A 21,631-nucleotide genomic window follows, 5' to 3' on the forward strand; every position below is an offset into this window, starting at 1 on the left:
TTCTTGCTTCACATTTATTTCATTTTAATAAAAGTTACACTCCCTATTTCGGCTATAAGTTCCAGCATGATTTTTGATCCATGCATATGTAAATTCATCTTATGTCTTTCTTTCCTTTGCCTTTTATGTTTGATCCATTGTTCTTTGATTTCTTCAAACACAGTAAGCAGTCACCCTCCAACACCATGCACTTTCACACATGCTGCTCATTGTTTTTCCCTTGGTGATATTTTTTCTGTCTTGTCTCAGCTTTAATGTCATTCTTTTTAGGACTTACTCTAAGTCAAGTTAATCCTCTCTTCTTTTTTTATTATAATGGTACCTCGTTTGTTTATTACGATATCATAACAATTAATGGTACCTCGTTTGTTTATTACGATATCATAACAATTAATGTTTTTCTCTCATATTTATTACTTCTTTACTTTCTGATTCTCCCACTGTATTCTGTGCAGGTAAGTGGTCATACTTTTCTTATTTGCCATGTATTCCAGTATCTAGAACCAGTATCTAGAACATAGTAATTTCTCACTAAGTCTTTTTTGAATAAATAAAACACCATAAGGTGCTCGATAAATGCTGATATTTGAGTAATACTCTGTTATGTTGATTTCATTATTTCTTGAGAGGAATGAGAACGATATTAAATGCTTCAGGTTTTTTAGTAACGTATATCAATCAATTATTTATATTATGGCTTTTCCCAAGGACTTCAGGTCTTTACATTACATAAAGTAGTATAGCATTTGTATATTCAGGACACTAGTTTTCATTTGACTAAATATACCACAGATTGCAGTTTTTTCCTGCCAATACAAAGGAGAACACATATTTTTCTCTAAAGCAAAAGCATTTCAGAACTCTTCTGAAATCGTAATGTGTTTTGGTCCGAAACATATCATTGATTCCCTTGGGCAAAAACAAATTGAAACTTCTTAGGACAAATTCTACTTTCAATTCACACGAAAAGTACAATTGTTTGAGGATATCTTTGGAAACAGTGGTTTATTTAAGGTTAAGTGAATTTTAGACCCAAGGTACATTGAAAAATGGAGAGCAAAATGTTCTTTTTCTTAGTTTAGCAGCCCAGCAACTGTTAAGAATAGCATTCCTCATATCCATTATTATTAACCAAACTAGAAATAATCTAATGTTAAACTCCCAAATAGAATTTATTGATTCAAAAACATCTTGACATCTTCAAAGTGATAATTATCTCATCGTTTAGAATATTGACAAATTTTAAAGAAATTCTTTATAGTGCAAAACCTGTTATATATCTGTGCATGTTAAAGATACATTAAACATCATTTGGTATTATATAAAGAAGAATTTATTCTACATTTAAATCCATGATTCCATTTCTGAGTTTCCATTTCCTAAGTTTGGTTTCTTTTCTGAATTATAACTTCTTTTTCCTTCTAGCCCAGCTCCTGGCATTTTTGTCTTCATAAACTCCTGTTCTTGAATGCTACTTCCTATGCGCAAACTGGCCTTCTTAGTTTTTAGCTGAATGTGTCATTTGCAGTCGTGTACTCAGTATTGGCCTTTTCCTTCTCTCTTTAGTCTCTGAATTTATTTGGATTTCCCCCCATTCCTTCTGCAACCTGTAGATAAAAAAGATATTCTTGTGGAAATATTGAGCGAATAAGAGCCATTGAAGAATCTGACTTTTAACAGTGTAAACATGGAGGACACAACTCACTATTTCTGGCTGCTCTGTTAACACTCTCTCAGTATTAATGACAATCTAACAAAATAAATGAAATTTCCTTGGGGTCTCTCGTTTACCCTATCAGTGAGTTTTTGCTGTGTACCAAACTACTCCAGAATTTAGAGACTTAAAACAATACAGAGTTTCTATTTGTCATGATTGATTTATGGATTGACTGGGTAGTTCTTCTGTCTAGGTTGGCTCAGCTGAGGCTAGGAGGTCCAGGATGGTTTTACTCCGATTTTTGGCAACTGTCCAGGATCAGCTTGGATGATTTCTCATTCACGTGATTGTTCTTTCTCTAGCCAATAAGACTGTGCTTGTTCAAAAGTGATTTTAATTTGTAAAGTGGATGACAGGAGAAACATGATATTTAAGTTTGATGGGTACATGTGTAAAACAAATTTGGACTTAGATGCAGTTACAGAAAGGATTTCAGTTGTTATTCATTCATTCCATCCCCATTCATTCAACAAACTTTAAAAATTAAATTTATTGGCGTAACAATGGTTGATAATATCATTGTATGTTTTAGGTATACATCTTTACAATATGATATCTGTATACTCTATTGTGTGCTTACTAACCGGTCTAGTATTTGATCTTCTTTACCTTTTTTGTCCTCCCGCAACCCTCTTCCTCTATTGTAACCACCATTCTGTTGTCTCTAACTACAAGTTTGTTTGCTTTGTTTGTTCATTTGTTGCTTTTTGGTTTACATTCCACAAAAAAATAAAATTATATGGTACTGTGTTTTCTCCCATCTGACTAATTTTATTTAGCATAGTACTCTCAAGATTCATCCATGATATGGCAAATGGCAGTATTTTATCTTTTTTACCCATGGAAGGGATTATAAGTTGTTTCCATGTCTTGATATTCAACAAAAATTTTTTAAGTTAAAACTTTTATTTTGTGATAATTATAGATTCACACAGATTTTTAAGAAATGGTACCAGAGTGATGCCATCTACTCTTTATCTACTTTCCTCCAGTGACAAATATGACCAGGATATTGGCATCGATATAGTCAAGATATAGACTATTTTTATCACCTAAGAGATCCCTCATGTTGCCCTTGTATAGCACACACACACTTCCCTCTGTTCCACCCCTTCTTAAACCTTAGGAACTACTAATCTATTCTCTATTTTCCTAATTTCGTTATTTAGTAATATTATATTATAGATTAGTACAATATATAATCTTTTGGATTTGCCTTTTTTTTTCCTCAGCAAAAATATCTGTAGCTTCATCTAGGTTGTTGTATAATACTAATAATTTATTTCTTTTCATTGCTGAGTAACATTCCATGGTATGGATATCCCAGTTTTTAAACATTCCACTCATTTAAAGAACATTTGGATTATTTCTAGATTTTGGTTTTTAAGAATAAAAAATTGCATACATATTTTTTAGTGAGTATAAGTTTTCATTCTCTGGAATAAATAAAACTAGGAATACTCTTACTGGATTATATAGAAATTGTATATTTAGTTTTTAAAGAAATTTCTAAATTAATTTTCAGAGTAACTATTTTATATTCTCACCAACAATGTATGAGTGATCCTGTTCCTCTCCATATTTGTTAACGTTTTTCACTCATTATTTTTTTATTTTAGACATTTAGATAATGTATACTAATATCTCATTGTAGTTGTAATTTATGTTTCCTTAATGGTAAATTATGTTAAAAAATCTTTTATATTTGAATTTGCCATTTATATATCCTCTTCTTTTAAATGTATTTGTGTATTTTGTCCACTTCCTAATTACATTATGTATGTGTATTTTTACTGTTGTTTTAAGTGCTCTTTATATGTTGCAGAGACTAGTCCTTTGTCATATATATGGTTTCCAAATATTTTCATTTTCTTATTTATTCATTTATTTAGCTTGCAGCACCTGGTATTCCTAGGTGGTCTCCCATCCAAGTACAAACACTCCTGACTCTGCTTAGCTTCTGATATCAGATGAGATCAGGCACATTCAGGTTGGCATGGCTATAGACTATTTTTTACTTTCTTAAAAGGTCTTTTGAAGAGCAATTTTGTTTTTGGTTGAAGTCCAATTTATCAAATTATTTTTTAATGGATTGTGCTTTTAGTCACATCTAAGATTTCTTTGCCTAGCCATAAATCCAAAGTATTTTCTTCTGATATTTTTTTCTAAAAGTAGAACAGTTCTAAAATTTACTCTTAAGTTTATGATCATTTTAGTGTTAATTTTTGTATAAGGTGATAATTAAGTCAAGGTTTAGTTTTTTTTGTCTATGTATATGTCTAATTGCTTCAGCACAATTTGTTAAATTCCCTTTCCTCTATTGAATTGCTTTTGCATCTTTGTCAAAAATAAATTGGCCATATTTTGTGGGTCTATTTCTGATTCTCTATTTTATTCCATGATCTATATCTCTACATCTTTGTCACATAATCTTTTCAAATTGTTTTGGTTATTCTAATTCCTTTGCCTTTCTATTTAAAATATAAAACAATATTATCTATATCTATAAGAACTATGCTTAGTTTTGATAAAATTGTTTTAAATCTGTATATCAGTTTTGGATAAATAGCATATTTACTCTTTGAGATTTTAAAATCATGAATGTGGTATGTCTCTCCATTTATTTGGATCTCTAATTTTTTTATCAGGATTTTTAGTTTTTTACATAAACATCCTGAATAGTTTTTGTTTACACCAAAGTATTTTTTTGAGTAATTGTAAAAGATGTTGTATTTCTAATTTAAAATGTTTTTTGTTTACATAGTCATTGCTAGATTAATTAATACAATTGATCTTTGTATTCTCATATATCCTGTGATAAGCGGATTTTACTTTTTAATTCTAAGAGGACCGTTTTGATATGGGGGATTTTCTTCTTCTTTTTTTTTACTATATAATCATGGCATCTGAAAACATAAAGATTTTTCATTCATTTTAATTTATGTGTATTTTTTTTGCCCTTTTTTACTGGCTAGATCTTCTAGCACTGTGTTTAACAAGAGTGGTCAGAGTAGGTGTCCCTGTCTTGTTCCTAGTCTTAAAGGGAAAGTGGTATTAGTAAGTGTTATTCAGAGAAACAGAACCAAAAGAAAACACACAAACATGGACCACATACAAATTTATTATGAGAAATTAGCTCCCATGATTTTGCAGGTGAAAAAGTCCCATAATGGATACCAGGAAAGCCCATAACGATATTCAGTCTGAGTCCAAAGGCCTGAGAACTGTGGAGCTGATAGTGTAAATCCCAGTTCATGGCAGGAGAAGATGAAATGAAATGTCTCAGCTCTAGCAGTGAGGCAGAAAAAATAAAGAGGCAGATTTCTTCTTTCTCAATCTTTTGTTCTAGTCAGACCCTCAAAGAATTGGATGATGCCCACCCACAATGAGGAAAGTAATCTGCTTCACAGAATCCATCTGGAAATATCTTCACACACATACCCAGAAGTAATATTTAATCTGGGACTCTAAGTCCAGTTGACACATAAAATTAATCAATACAAATCTACTCCTTGTTAACTCGGCACCCATACACATCTACTTAAACCATAGTTAATCTCCAAATAAAGACAATAACAAGGTCATAATTCTGCCTAATGTGACACAACTATCTTAAGTAGAACCAAAAATGTACTGACTCCTTTCTGAGAAGAGGTAAATTCTTTGAGTGATGTTAACTTTTTCCCTTGATGTCCTGTAAATTAAATAGTATGTTGTAAAATTAATACTTAAATATTATGACAGGAAATAAATACATCTTACATTCCATAATGAAATAGTAAGAGGAAAAAAAAGCACATTCATACACACAAGTGTTTACAGCAAAATAAAGAGGAAATACTCATGTCAATTACAGGCCACATTTCTGTAACTTTTCACATGGTTGTAGCTGGTATTCATAACTACTTTCTTCTACTACCTATTCTGTGATTCCCTTTGTCTTAAGCAAGTAGCTCGGCTAATTGTAGTTATGAACCTGGAGGGGCGACCCAAATTTTCATTCCTTAAGGGCTAAGTTAGTTTTTCTGCTTGGGTAAGATTGTTGTAGTTTTCTGTTGACCTTAATCACAGGGTATGGTAATATTAAGAGATACCTTAATGGACCTTCTGTATTTCAGACATACTCTTCTGTACCCCCATTGTGAAAAAAGCAGTCCTAATTTCTCATTAGTAGCTAAGATCAATTGCTGAAGCCAATACTATAATTCCCTTCTTTGCCTGTTGATTCAGAGATGTGAGATCAAAGTGACTGTTTGGCAGTTTTAACTTTCAGTTCAGTAGAATCATTGTTTTGACTTCTGGTGGAAGCATTTCTCCCTCTGAAACTAAATCCTTTAGGTCAGCAGAATCTAAAGTCATGCTGATGGGAAGCAAAATTTTTGCTAGTAGGTCACTAGAGATAATAGTGAGTGGTACCACTTTCATTGCTACACCTTGATTCTTTGACCTGTGAATACTGGTTATTAAAGAAATTGCACATATAGTGGACAATGATTCAGAACATATATAGCTTCCTGGAGAATTTTGTTTTATCCCTGCAAGGTAATGCCATTTAGCTGGCACTGTAATTGAATCTTCAATTACCATTTTATCAAGCCAGCTGCTCCAGTATGGTGACATAGTAAGAAGAGTTCATTCCAAATGCATGTGCCTATTGATGCACTTCTTTAGATGTAAAGAGGTATTAGATCAGATGCAATGCTATGTAAAATGCCATGATGGTAGATAAAGCATTCTATAAGTTTACAGATGATAGTTTTGGCAGAAATGTTGCATGCATTGAAAGCAAACCCCTAACCAGAGTGACTATTTCAGTAAAAACAAAATGCTGCTCCTTCCATGATGGAAGTGGTATAATGTAATCAATCTGCCCCCAGGTAGCTGGCTAATCACTTCAGGAAATGGTGTCATATTAGGAGCTCAATGTTGGTTTCTGTTGCTGGCAGATTTGGCCTTCAGTGGTGGCTATAGCCTGGTCATCCTTGGTGAGTGAGAGTCCATGTTGCTGAGACCATGCTTAACTTCCATCCTTGCCACCACATACACTTTTTCATGAACCTATTATGCAATGATAGAGATGAGTATGAAAAGAAACTGACTTGTATTTATAGAATGGGTCATCCTATTTAATTGATTATTGAAATCCTCCTCTGTTGAGGTCATATCTTGGTGAAAATTCACATGGAACACAAATATTTTTATGTTTTTTGCCATTCAGAAAGGTCTATCCACATATCTCTTCTTCAAAATTTCTTCATCCCCAATTTTTCCATCATGTTTCTTCTAAAAATCTGGCCATCCAGCCAAATTATTGGCTACAATTCATGCACAGGTATATCTTAGCACTTCTGGATATATTTCCTTCCAAGCATAGTGAACAACCACGTGCACCACTTGTTTTTTACTGGGAGAATTTCCCTTCATCACTATTCTTCAGGGATGTCCCAGGGAAGGGCTGTAATGTGGCAGCTTTTCATTTTTGAGTAGTGTCTGTATATCGTGCAGAACCATCTGTAATCTAGGTTTGAGTCTTTGCTTTCTCTGGCAACCTGATCTTAGAAAACTTCCCATGAAGTCGTATGCACAGACTGGAAATGAGAAGTCAGTGTAGCAGAAGTGGGGGCCATGAGCATTTGGGTGACTTATTTATGTAATCTGCTTGTGCCTTTATGGCTTGCTTGGGACTGATCATGTACATATAGCTTCCATTGAGAATAAAGTGTTGCTATTTACATCCAACTTTATGACTTTGTGGGTTGGATAACATCCAGCTGATGATGGACAGCTTACTGGCCCATGTTTAAGCATTTAGTCTATTAAAGCTCAATAGCAGGCCAAAAGATGTTAAAAGAGAGAGTAGTTAGATGTCTTATTATAGTCCCACAATTCCCTCTGTTCATCTTTTTCTTAAGTCTGTTGAATAAATTATATTGTTCTCTCTCCAAGTTTACTGCTACTTTCTTTTTTCTCTTCCATTTTACTATCAACTCTTTCAATGAGTATTTTAAAATTTCAGCTATGTATGTATTTTTAAGTTATAAATATTTTATTTGGGTCTCTTTTATAGTTTCTATGTTTTGGTCGAGGCCTTCTATTTTTTTTTTTTTTTTTATTTGTCTCCAGCAAAAAAAAAAAAAAAAAAAAAAACCCAGAAACTGATTACTATACTATTCCTTGGGTCCTGAAGTTCTTTGGAAATTCGCTTTCTTTCTATCTTTTAGAATCTTCTTGTTTTTCTTATCAGTAATGTTCAAGAATTGTGCTTAGCAAAACTATTATAAAAAATAATTTTTACTTCACCTTTCTGGGGACAGAAATCTTTACAAAGACTTTTGAGTGCCTTTTTCAGTATGATGCTTTCTCAGAGAGGAAGGGAGTTGTGAGGCTGGGAGAATGGGTGAAGTTTAAAGAAGTACAGATTTGTAGTTGATAGAGGGTCACGGGGATGGGGAGCACAGCACAGGGAATGCAGACAGCAGTAAGTTAATGGCTATGTGTAAAGCCAGAGTAAATATAGAATAATTGGTGGATCGTTTCATAAACTATATAAATGGCTAACCAATGTACTGTATACTTGAAACTAATAAAAAAAGAAAAAAAAGAAATAGTTAATAACTACAACTCTCAATATGTAATAACATTTCTTTGTTTTTACCATTTTAATAATTTTTAAGTGTACAATTCATGGCATTATGTATATTTAAAATGTTGTGGAACCATCACTAGTCATCATTTCTAGAACTTTTTAATCATTCCAAACAAAATCTGCACCCAATAAACAATGAATTCCCATTTCTCTCTCCCCTCAGCCCCTGGTAACGTCTTTTATTTTATGTTGCTATGTATTGGCTTATTTCAATCACCTCATATAAGTGGAATGATTCATTATTTGTCCTTTTGTATCAGTCGTATTTCACTTAACATAATGTTTTCAAGTTTCATCCAGGTTATAACAGGTAACAGAATCCCATTTCCTTTCAAAGGCTCAATAATATTCCACTGAATGGATATACCATTATTTGGTATCTATTCATCTGTTAATAGGAATTGGGTTGTTTCCATTTTTTGGCTATTGTGAATAATGCTACTATAAATATGGCTATAAATGTATCTATCTGTCCCTGTTTTCAATTTTTTTGGTTATATAATAGAAACAGAATTGCAAAATTTTTTAATGTGATAATTTATTGATTATTACTTTCATTAATTTATATATTCGTTCATTTTTTTCAACACATATTTGATCATTATTCATTTGCAAAACACTTACTGATATTAATGTTAAATATCTTACATTTAGATAGTGTCTTACAGAATTTTTTACAAATCTTCCAGTGAATCCTCACAATAGACTTATTATTTGATAGCCTAACTACACAAATAAAGAAAATATGTTTTTATAAATTTAATTTTCTGAGAGTTTCATCACCGAGTCCAGGATCACATTTCTGCCTTCTAATTTTGAGCCCAATACTCTTTCCATTGACAACCTTGAAATAGTTAAACAAAGATAAGATTGTCATATGTTGAAAATATGCTAAAAACATATTCAGTAACTCAAATTCCCAAAAAATTTCCATAAAAATGAATCTCATAGATTATGAATAGGTAATGTTCTAAGATTTTAAACATTGCTTTGGTTTAAGTCTTATTTTTACAGTAGGAAACAATATCTCTGGAAATGACATTATCAGCAGTACACTTAGTTTGAATGATGAGTAAATGTTTAGAATCATATTAACATAAGTTTTATCAATGTATTAATTTTGCATGCATCTCTGTTTTCTCAAATATTTTTTGGAATTTCTGAAGTTGTGAGCTGATGACTATATTCTTGGAGTTTATCTCTGGCAATATTATTTCACTTGATTTCCAAAATGAATAAATGTTTATCAAAAATGATGATTCAAACTTTTGGTTCTGATTGTTGTAAAACTCAAATATATTTGTTATTGAAACACCAGAGTTGAATCTCAAGTGAAAATATTTCTGAAATATTTAATACATGTTAATAAATATAATTTTACTTTCAGTAATTTAAATTATCTGGCATATTTTTTAAGTACAGAGATAAGTAATGATAGAATTTTTAACTGTCTTTTTTTTTATTACTATTTAAGATTTTTGGAAAATAATAGAAATCATACTCTGAAAAAATGCAGAACATAGTTTAAGAGTACAGGAGAAACTTTAGTTTGTCCCCAAATATAATAAGAATAGAAATGTCTTCAGCATGAAATTTGCCCTTTTATGATTTTTGCATATGTATCATTTGTTTTAGTTATAAAATAAATCTACTATTTGACTTTCATTAATTCTAATTTTAATATTAGAATTACTTAATGAGTAAAACGCTATTGTTAGTAGAAAAACATATTTGAATAGTGAAGAAAGGGACAGGAAATGGCTTCTCTGGTGGCAGTTTTTAAAAATCATAACGCTTTAGGGTTGGTGTGTTTTTGTATTGAGGAATTAAGAAACAAGAAGGAGTAGGAGGCAATAATAGAAGAAAATTGAGGTTTTTCTTGTTCTTTTCCTTTTTTTTTTGAAAAACGTAATATATTTTTTAAAAACATAGTATCTTTTTTCAAAAACATGATAATATATATATTCTTTTGGTTGCAATAGACCAAAATAAACAAACAAACAATGAAAGTGCTCTTGTAGGCACAAATATTATGTAATGCTAGCATCAGGCCTACTTTGATCTCATGACTCAAAGGGTTACACTGAGTTTAGTTTCTTCACATCTTTCCAACTGGCTGTCTCTTAAGTTTAGTTCATTCTGAAGCTCTACCTGATGGACCCTGGAAACTCCACATTTCCCCCCTTGAGTTTGCAAAATTTCTGTGCTAGATCCTTCATGCCATCCTGTGCAGGGAAAAGAGTGGGTTTCTTTTGTTATCTCACGGAGAAGACAAAGTTCTTTGAGGTATGAGTAGTCCAGAAATGTCTTCTTGTGTTTCACTGGCTTATGTCCTTCCCTGAGCCAGTCACTGTGGTCAGAAGAATAGAATGTCACTGACTTATTCCCCTGGAACTGGGTGTAAGCTACTTAACTAAGAAATTGAGAGGTTGCTTTTCAGTGCTGTTGCTAGAAGGAGGTGTATGGATGCTGGGCAGCAAAACTATATGCGAAATAATTGTGTATTTTTAGTATAACATCTAAACATAATATTAATATTAATAAAAATTAATTAATTTTTTTTTTTTTTGAGTGCATTTGTCTCCAGCCAGGCTATTTGGAGAGGTTTTTGACGATGTGTCTCTGATTTATTACTGAAGAAAAATATGGGTTTATAGCTTTAAATTAGTTTCAGTTTTACTGGAGGAATTATTTTGATTTTGGACTATATTTTACTTAAATATAACAATTTTTTAAATATGTTTAAAATAGTTTAATGGTTTGAAAAAGTTATGATTGATGTATATGATAAAAATAATCTCATAATGTATTCAGTAGTTTAAAGTTAAACTTACTTTTAGACAGCATTCCCCATCTTGGAATAATCCCTAGTCCTTCCTTGAAGAGTTAATAATTAATGCTAAGCTATCTTACTTTTAAGTAAAGACAAACTTTATTTGTCTTCATAGAGGCACATGAAATTGCCATGTTTTCTTAAAAATGTGTGTATCTCTGTGTCATAAAATCTTCGAAAGAACAAAAATGTGTGTATAATTTTGTCATAAGCATTCAAATCTTTTCTATTTGCTCTCAAAATTTTAATTTGAAAAAGTATAAGCAAAAAAAAAGGTTGTTAAATACCCGTATACCCTCTATCTAATAAAAATTAATTAAATTAATTAAATTATTTAACATTTGCTTTATATGTTTTTATGCATAATATGTTTTTACTAAACTATATGAGAATGTGTTGCACACATTATAGAAGTCATCCCTCAGTACTAAACAACTATCTACCTCAGTTCTATTACTTGATATATCATGTTAATGCATAAAAATAGTTACATGTATGGCATATATTAACCCAAATATATCAATAATCTTATATGAATGGTCTAATGAAGCAATTAAAATAAAGACATTGTTTGAATGGATTAAAAAAAGACAACTGTAATTGTCTACAGGAAACCCACATTAAATAAAACACATTTAAATTACAAGTAAAGTGATGGAGAGGTGTACCATGTTACATACATTAAAAGAAAAAGAAAGTAATTATATTAAGTTCAGATAAAACAGATTTCAGAACAAGGAGAATTATAAGAACTAAAGGTGGTCATTACATAATGATAAAGGAGACTGATTTTTCAAGAAGACATAATAGTCCTTTATGTGTATGAATCTAATCACAGAACATCATACTTTGAGACAAAAACTGACAGGCCTAAACAGAGAAATAAACTAATTTACTAGTACAGTTGGAGACTTCAATACTCCTCTGTTAAGTAATTGGCAGATCCAGCAGTCAGAAAATCAGTAAGGACATAATGGAAATCAACAGTACCATCAATCAATAAACCTAATTAACATTAGAATACTCCATTCAACAATGGCAGAATACACATTCTTCTCAAGTTCATATGGTAGATTTGGCAAGATCGATCATATTTTAGGCCATAACACAAACCTCAACAAATTTAAAATAATAGAAATCATATTATCAGAAAACAAGGAATTTAAACTAATTTAAAATAATAAATTATTATTCCAAATAATAGTTGGAATATCTCCAAATATTTGGAGTTTAAGCAATAAATTTCTAAGTAAGATTAATTTTTAAAAGTCTCAAGATAATTTAAAAATATTTTGAAATGAATAAAAATGAAAATTCAAACTATCAAAATTTGTGGAATACAGTGAAAGCAGGGCTTATAAGAAAATTTATAAAATTGAATACATATTTTAGAATAGAAAAAAGATCTAAAGTCAATAATTTCAGCTATACTTTAGAGAATTAAAGAAAGAAGATTGATATAAACATAAAGCAAGCAGAAGGAAAAATACTACAGCAGAAATTAATGAAATTGAAAATAGGAAAACAATAGAGAAAACTAACAAAACCAAATGTTGATTGTGTGCAAAGATCAACAACATTGATAAACTTCTAGAAAGGAAAACAAAAAAAAAGAGAAAACACAAATTATTAATATCATAAATGAAAATGGGCCCATTCCTACCGATCCTATAAGAGTCTAAAATAATTCTGCATATATAACATATATGGATAGCTTTCAGTTTTCAGTTTTGAGTCTCCTCAGTAAACATTGATAATTTAGTTTAATCTTTATGAATCAATTCATCATTATTTAAATATGACAACAATGAAGAAAACTATTAAAGGCTTTATGCAAATCACTATACAAATTGGTTCAATTTCTTTATGCTTTAGTGTCTGATACCCTCAAACTTTTGCGTTTTTTTGACCCTCTAGTAGTCTGAAGATCCTTATTGGAGAGGTCTATCTGAGCCCTTTGGAGTACTTTTGACGTAGTCTGTACCCCCAGAATAGAGGTTTTCAACTTTATCGCCTACTATCACTGTGTAGTTTTGAAGCATCTTAATGCCTATTTCATGTGTCAGATCCATTATTAAATCAGAATTTCTGGTATCAGTACAGTTAACCCTCCACCCCCTCATCCACAGTTTTGCTTTCCATGGTTTCAGTTATCCTCAATCGACCACAGTCCTAAAATAAAAATGGAAAATTCCATAAAAAAAAATTTATAAGTTTTAAATTGCATGCAGTTCTGAGTAGTGTGATGAAATCTCATGCCATCCAGCTCTTTTCACTTGGGACATGAATCATCCCTTTGTCCAGAAGAGTGTTCATATTGTACATGCACCTGGCTATTTGTCACTTGGTAGCCAACTTGTTTATCAGATCGACTGTCCTGGTATTGCAGTGCTTGTGTTCAACTAATCCTTATTTTACCCATAGTGGCCCCGAAGCACAAGAGTAGGATGCTGGTAATTCAAATATGCCAAAGAGAAGCTGTAAATGCTTTCTTTAAGTGAAAAGTTATGTACGTATGGGAAGAAACATTTATATATACATATATATGTATACATATATACATACATACATACATATATATCTACATATATATGTGTATGTGTATATATATGTGTGTATATATTTATATTTAAGTACTATCTACAGTTTCAGGCATTTATTGGGGGCCTTAGAATGTATCCCCCATGGATAAGGGGGGGCTACTGTATAAGACTTAAGAGAGAGCTCAAAATATTCTTTTAAAATATTATTGATTCACGTACCTCTTCACTGATTGACATACATCCATGTTTGAGAACCACTAGTGTTTTTTAAGACTACAATTCAATGCTCCTTATAACCTATTTGAAGAAATATGATTCTAGAAAATTATTTTTCTTGCCATCTTAACATGTATCTATATTTTTGAGACTTTGAGCTAAAGCAAATTCTTTCATAGTATTGAATAATGTTGATGAAACAATCTCCAGTTAGGTATAAGGCCCCTGAAGTCATTACTGCTTTGAGAAACTTGAAGGAGTTCTAATCTGTGAGAAAAGAAAGTAGTTTGGAACTTCCAAAGCTTCACTAAACAAAATTTGGAAAAGAAGTCCCTTCATTGTTAGATAGAATTGTATTTCTATGGTTTCTAAGTCATTTGAAGATGGACTGTATTAGAATCACCTGGGAAACTTGTTAAACACAATTTCCTAGACCTCATCCCAAGGGAACTGGATAGAATAAGATTTTCGGTGGGCTCAGGAATTGATGTTTTTAACAAACCATCAGGTGATTCTGATGTACTCGCAATAATTGTAAGCTGTAGCCTATGTAAAGGAACATTTCAAAGGAACTGGATAGAGAGTTTCAGGAGTTCTGTTTGTCAGAGGGATAAGTAAAAAAGATCCAAGATTTCACATTAATAACATTTACAAAAAACATAAAGATTAGAGATGAAATGATGTTGCCATAGTTGAAGGAGAAAAGTACAAAGAAGGTGCTCATATGTCAGATAAGTTGTTTCCATCAAATCTTTTGGTCAGATTGTATATACAACCATATTTTTAAATCCATTTACAGTATTCTTTCCTGTAGATTTTCAGCAGCAGCAATGGGAAAACCAAAATATATCTTGTGAATCGGTTAATATGTTTTTAACCCTCTTCAGATGAGTCTTTATGGTGAAATGTGCTAGTATTGCAAATATAACTCTCAGTTCAATATATTCAGTATGACAGAATGGATTTTTAAAAATTGTTACAGTTAGTCAATGGCCATGCCACCCTGAACAAGCCCAATCCCATCTGACCTCGGAAGCTAAGCAGAGTCTGGCCTGGTTAGTACTTGGATGAAAGACCACCTAGGAAGACCAGGTGCTATAGGTGTAAAAAAGTAAAAAATAAGATATTGTAAGCAGACAAGGTCCTTCCAATCTGTAAGATCAACCAAGGGTCGCCTTGCCTAAAAAATAAACAAACAAACAAATAAATAAAAAAAATTGTTACAGTTAAACTTATCTTTTTCTTATAGAAGTTACTACCCAGCACGTATGACCTCGTTAGTCAGATTTTTTTTTTTTACAATCACTTTAAGTTTCAGAGCCTAAGGCAATGATTCTTAATATTTTGGATCAAGCATCCCTTTGAGAATGTGACGAGAGCCTTGGAACTCTCTTACCCAGACAATTGAACATATTTCAGTGAAATTAATGTTTCCATATATTTTTAGGGAATTTATTAATAAAGCTTCTATGTCCACACTACAATTTCTAATAGTCATAATCTAAGATGTGTGGAATCTATAACAATTAATAATTTTATAGGATTTTATGCATTTTTCAGAAATCTGTACAAGGATGAAATTCACGCCCTAAATAAGAAAACATTTAAAGGACTCATATCTCTGAAACAGCTTGTAAGTAAAAAGACTTTCTTACTGAATTGTTGATGGTTATGGTTCAAATAGAAGGTTTTTTTTTTTTAATGCCATTATGTGACAGTTGAGCTATTATTTTCAGCTTTGTCATGCAGCTTAAATGAATGAATATTCTGTCATCCGTTTAATAAAAATCAGAATACATGATTGATTTAACTTGAGGGCAGAAAGACAGAACTCAGCTAGAATTTCACATTTATTCATTGTGTGCCATTGGGCAAATTGCCCTCCCAGAGCCGCTGTTCAAATCTCTGAAATAAAGATATTTTTGATGTGAGGATTAAGATATTGCATAGAAAGAGACTAGCTTATTGCCTGACACAAAATAAGCATTTTAGAAAAGGTAATTGAACACTGTGATTATTATTAATTTATGAAACAAACTCATAGACACTTAACCAATATGAGAACTTCCAGAATATGAAATGTAACTTCTCATTTTACAAATAGTAAAGCTAAAGCCAATGATGATTAAATGACTTGCCTAAAATTGAAGGTTCATGACATTATTATTACAACCTAGATCTCCTGAATGCTACCTTATCGCACTTTTAAGCATTTGACACCTTACTGCTGGTTTCAAAAATAAGTTTGATACTCATAAATCTTAGATTCCACTGTCAGAATTTTAGTGTGAAATATGAATTCTTCAATATGAAAAAGTCATGCAATGTAGTTGCACTGCTGTGAATTACAATTTGATGTAATAAACAGATTTCTCTCAATTATTAGTGTTGGCAACACAAATGCTAATTACATATTGAAGAGATTTTTAATAACAATGACAAACAAAATCCTTATTATTTGATGTTTTTATCAAAATATTTACAAATGGTTTATAAAAATTAGCATATAAAAGGTTTTATTCTCATTTAAATTGCACACAATTCACATTAGTAAATTATTTGTATTCTGAAAATAATTACTGGTTTTACTAATATTAAGTAATGTTAATGTTTAATGCCATGGAAACAGTCACTTCTGCTTTGTATTTTTGAAGCACGATTCCATACTCTTGTGAATCATTATTTAAAGAGAATTTTTGATATCCAAAACTGTACTCTTTAATTCTTGAAAATTTTTAACAATTTTAATCATAACTCTGAAAACCAATTTTATTTTAGTGTATCTCTATAAAACTGAAATACAGCTTGAAGTGTCTAAGAAACTTGTTTTTTGAAGAGCTATTTACATTGCCTTTCTTTTAATAATTCTTATTGTATATAATCTTTTTTTGTATTAAATTCCTTATGAGCTAGGCTCGGTACATGATAGATGTTTGCACAGGCTTGCAAATAGTAGAATGTTGTAATCCAATTCTGCTACTAAACTGATTATTCACAATCAATATTAAAATTATCTTTTTTATTTTCCTATAGTCTTCCAGACATTGTCTGTGATCTAAAACAGTAGGGAATGGAAAATGAGGAAAGACTATTGAAGAATTTGTTAGCCTAATTTTTTTTTTTTATCTTTGGTCAATTGATAATTTTACAAATTACATTCTTTTTAAAAATCACTTTATTGAGGTATGATTAACATACAAAAAACTTCATATTAATGTATACACCTTGATGAGTTTGGAGATAATTATATACCTGTGAAACAATTACAACGATCTATGGCATAAACATCCATCATCTTCAAAAGGTTTCTTCTACCTTTTTTTTATGATGACGATGATAATAATGGTGATGATGTGTGATAAGAACACTTAACATAAGGTCTACCTTCTTGGCAAATTTTTAAGCATATAATACAGTCTTAAATCTTGAAATTATAAAATTATTCAAAGAAAACATAGAGGAACTCTTCTTGACACTGTTCTTGACAGCAATTTCTTGGATATGACACCGAAAGCACAAAAAACAAAAAACAAAAAAATAAACAGTTAGAGCTACAGCAAATTAAAAACCTTCTGCACAGCAAAGAAAACCATTAACAAAATAAAAAGGCAACCTATGGAATGGGAGGAAATATTTGCAGATATATATCTGATAAATCTAAATTTTATAGGGAAATACTACAATTCGATAACAGACAAAAGAGAAACTGATTTCAAAAAGGGGCTAAGGACTTGAACAGATATTTCTCCAAAGAAGACACACAAATGGCCAATGAGTATATGAAATTGTGCTCAACATCATTAATCATCAGGGAAATGCACATCAAAACCATAATGAGAAGTCACCTCATTCCTATTAGAATACCTATTATAAAGAAGAAAGAAAGAAAGAAAGAAAAAGAGAAAGAAAGAAAGAAAGAAAGAAAGAAAGAAAGAAGAAAGAAGAAAGAAGAAGGAAGAAGGAAGGAAGGAAGGAAGGAAGAAGGAAGGAAGAAAGAAAGAAAGAAAGAAAGAAAGAAAGAAAGAAAGAAAGAAAGAAAGAAAGAAAGAAAGAAAGAAAGAAAAGTACTGCTGAGGATGTGGAGAAAAAGGAACTTCTAGTACACTGTTGGTAGGAATGTACATTGGTGTAGCCAGTACAGAAAAGAGTATGGAGTTTCCTCAAAAAGATTAAAATAGAACTATTATATGATTGGCCAATCCCACTTGTGAGTATATATATATCCAAGAGTTGAAATCAGAACCTCAAAAAGATTCCTGCACTCCAATGTCTGTTGCAGTATTATTCACAATAGCCAAGACATAGTAGCAGTCTAGACATTCATCACTAAATGAATAAAGAACATTTAGTATATATGTACAAAGGAATATTATTCCAGCTTTAAAAATCCTGCCATTTGTGATAAAATGGATAAATTTTGAGGACATACACTAAGTAAAATGATCCAGATATAGAGGACAAATATTACATGGTTCCATCTATAACAGGAATGTAAAACAGTCAAATTCATAGAAACATGGAGTAGAATAGTAATTGCCAGCAGCCAGAGGGAAGGGGAAACAAGAGATATTAATTAAAGGGTACACAGTTTCAGTTATTCAAGAGGAGTAAACACTAGAGATCTATTACACAGAATAGTGACAGACTACATTCTGCTTCAAGGCTAAATGCTCTCTTTATGATGAATTATATTATTTTCTCTGTGTTGGCTACATAAAGAGAAATTTATGATTAAACATAGCAAAATCATAGAGTAAAACACAAGTGTTACTTGAGGCATAAATGAGGCATAGATATTTCTGTTGAATAATTTGTTATATGGATTGTGTTAAGACAGTAGATGGAGTAGGGAAGAGTAATTATCTTTATAAGATTTGTAACCATTGAATGTTTATGTAGGAAGATAGAATGTTCATGTATTAGGAGAGTATATATAGTAATAAGTGGATTTAAGAGGGCAAAGTGAATTTTACCAAATGTAAATACCATTTTCTTAGGCTTAATTTTCCATTTTATTTCCAATATCATTAGTTAAAGAGGATGGTATCTCCAAAGCACATTTATGCTTTATGAATGACACAGAGGACTCTGATGCTTCCACCTTTCAATACAAGAGTAAGTATTGTGTTCTTGGAAAACACAGTTTAATATTTCTTGTGTTATTAGTCAATCATTATGTTTTCAATTACTTTTCTTCATCTAAAATTTCTATCTTTATTCTACTGATTATTTCTTAAAGTAGTGGTAATCAAAGATGTTTATAAAGTCACTGTTTCTAGTGGGATTTCTAGAATCGAGTCTGCTTAAGAGAAATATGCCTTCCCCTCATCAATAGGGGAAAACTATACAGACTTATCCACATTCTGCACTACAGACAGACCAGATGCATGACCTCAATTATTATAGCACCTTGATCTTCACAAAATATCTATTTCAAAGACTACAGACAGTGGTAGCAAAATTTAGTCAAGAACGGGTTATGCAGTAAGCAGCATTCAGGGTGCGTTCTTGCTTATTGAGACATCTTCAATTAAATGTGGATGGTGGCAATGTAAGAAACTGCTCACCACCGCTTTACTACTGGAGTTTGGCAATGACTGAATCCTGTTTCTGTGCTGGAAATTGTGCGTTGTCCACTGGGCTATGTCATTACAATCACCATCAGCACTTTGAATGCATCCTTCTCTCACCTCTAAGCCTTGACAGATGCTCTTTGTTATTCTTGGAATCTCATTTCCATCTTCTCTACCTGACTAAACTCCTTCTTACTTAATCATCTGTGTAAGTTAGGAGTGTGTTCTAATTTAAGTTATAGAAAACCCACCTTACAGTGTTTCATATTCCACATGTCTGCTTACCTAAAAGAGCCTTGATTTTATACCTTATTTGCTATTGAATGCACCTGTCATCACCCCCCCCCCACCCAGTGATAAGCCCCTGAGTCCCATATAGTTCCGCCACCAGGTCTCTGTATTGTGCTATTCTCCACAGCTGCTCCAGATGAAACCCACAGGTCTGATGACTGACAGACAAGTTATCTGTTTTCCTCTGTCTACACTGGACATGGAGAACAGGATAAATCAAAACAAACAAGCTAACAAATACTCCTTGGAGAATGTGGAGACTTTGAAGCACACAATCATATGTGGTCTATGTAGATGTCACTTACTGATGGGCAATGATAGTGCAAATTCCCTCCAGTGAATTCAGTTTCTTAACTAAGCAAGTTAGTAGCCCTATGTGTGCTCTGACCAAACCCCTTCTTAGTGCATGTTTTTGGGGGATATTCCTGCTTTTTGGCTGGGCAGTTTTAGCAGCCTACTTTCTGCTCACATCAGTTCAGAGGCTCAGTGATTACTTTAATGTAGCTTTTGGGTTTGAACTTTCCTATGACTACAATTCATTCATTCATTCATCCATATGCACATTCAAAATATTTCCTGAGCACTTACTTTGTGCTAGGTGTTTTGTAGGTACTGGAAATCATCAGTGAATGAAATAGAAGGCACTTGCCTCAAGGTGCTTAATTGAGGAGCTCAAACAAAGAAATAAGTCAGTGTATTAGAATAGCAGGGAGATGATTGCTGTACTATTGTGAAAGTGTGACAGAGTGAGGGGTGGTGTTACATAGTGTGTTTTAGTAAATGTTGAAGCAAGGGGACTTTGAACAGAAGCTCTAAGAGAGGCTGAGAATCATCTGGGACAGAGCATTCCAAGCAGAGGATAAGTGCGAAAGCTCTGAATAGGAACTAAGTACATGTATTAATATTAAGAAACAGTGGGGAGCTAGTTGGGTGGCAGTGCAGGGGGAGCAGAGAGCAGCAGAGAGCCAATCAGCGGTGGGTAGTAGGCACAGGCACTGAAGCAACTTTGGCTTTACTCTGAGTAAGAGAGAACAATATTGGGAATTTTGAGGTTAGGAGTGACAGATCTGATTTATGTTTGAAAAGATAATTCTGATTTCTTTGAACTATTTGATGGGGAGAAGGAAAGAAGTCTAGAGGCCAGAGTGGTAGAGGTGAGGAGGACGAGTATTACTATTCTGGATATATGTTGCAGGTAAAACAGATAGGGTTTCCTAAAGAACTGGATTTTTAAGGTGAGGGAAAAGGGAGAGAAAAATGCTTCCAAAATTTTTGGCGTAGGTGAGTGGTTTTTAATAGGGAATTTTGCCTCCCCTAGAGGAGTAGTCGGGAGTAGGGGGGATACTACAGAAATCTAGTGGGTAGAAGCCTGGGATGATGTTAAATATTCTATAACATATGGTATAGACCCCCACCCCCAAAACAAAGAATTAACTAGCTGAAAATGTCAATAGTGCCAAGGTTGGAAACCCTGGCCTAGAAAAGTTTTCTTTTCCTGAGATATGAAAGAATACAAGTGGTATGGTTGGAGGAAAAGCAGAAATTCCACTGGGACATGGTAGACTGAAGGTGCGTCTTAGATGCTTGAGGGGAGATGGAAGACAGGCACTTGAATATATGTGTGTGGACCGCAGGATAGAGGTCCAGTAGGAGATTGATATTTGGGAGAATTAACTGTATGGATAAGATTTAAATTCAGAGGTAAATGAGATGAATTAAGGGAGTACATATAGAAGAAAGAAGAGACCTAGTGTTTGATTCTTAATTTGCTCATGTTAGGTAGTTAGTCAGGCATGAGTGACAGGAGCCAAG

The 21,631-nt window shown here is 32.3% G+C and overlaps 1 protein-coding gene and 1 pseudogene across 1 annotated transcript in view; both read left to right on the plus strand.

Moving 5' to 3' along the window:
* PXDNL (peroxidasin like) overlaps positions 1-21,631 on the plus strand; it is a 435,474-nt gene that overhangs the window by 213,470 nt on the left and 200,373 nt on the right. The window contains 1 exon segment of the mRNA XM_036232726.1: positions 15,516-15,584. Coding sequence (XP_036088619.1) covers positions 15,516-15,584 — 69 coding nt within the window.
* LOC118612278 lies at positions 14,941-15,059 on the plus strand (annotated as a pseudogene).

The sequence above is a fragment of the Rousettus aegyptiacus genome, unplaced genomic scaffold (genome assembly GCF_014176215.1).
Source record: "Rousettus aegyptiacus isolate mRouAeg1 unplaced genomic scaffold, mRouAeg1.p scaffold_m13_p_15, whole genome shotgun sequence".
Classification (NCBI taxonomy): domain Eukaryota; kingdom Metazoa; phylum Chordata; class Mammalia; order Chiroptera; family Pteropodidae; genus Rousettus; species Rousettus aegyptiacus.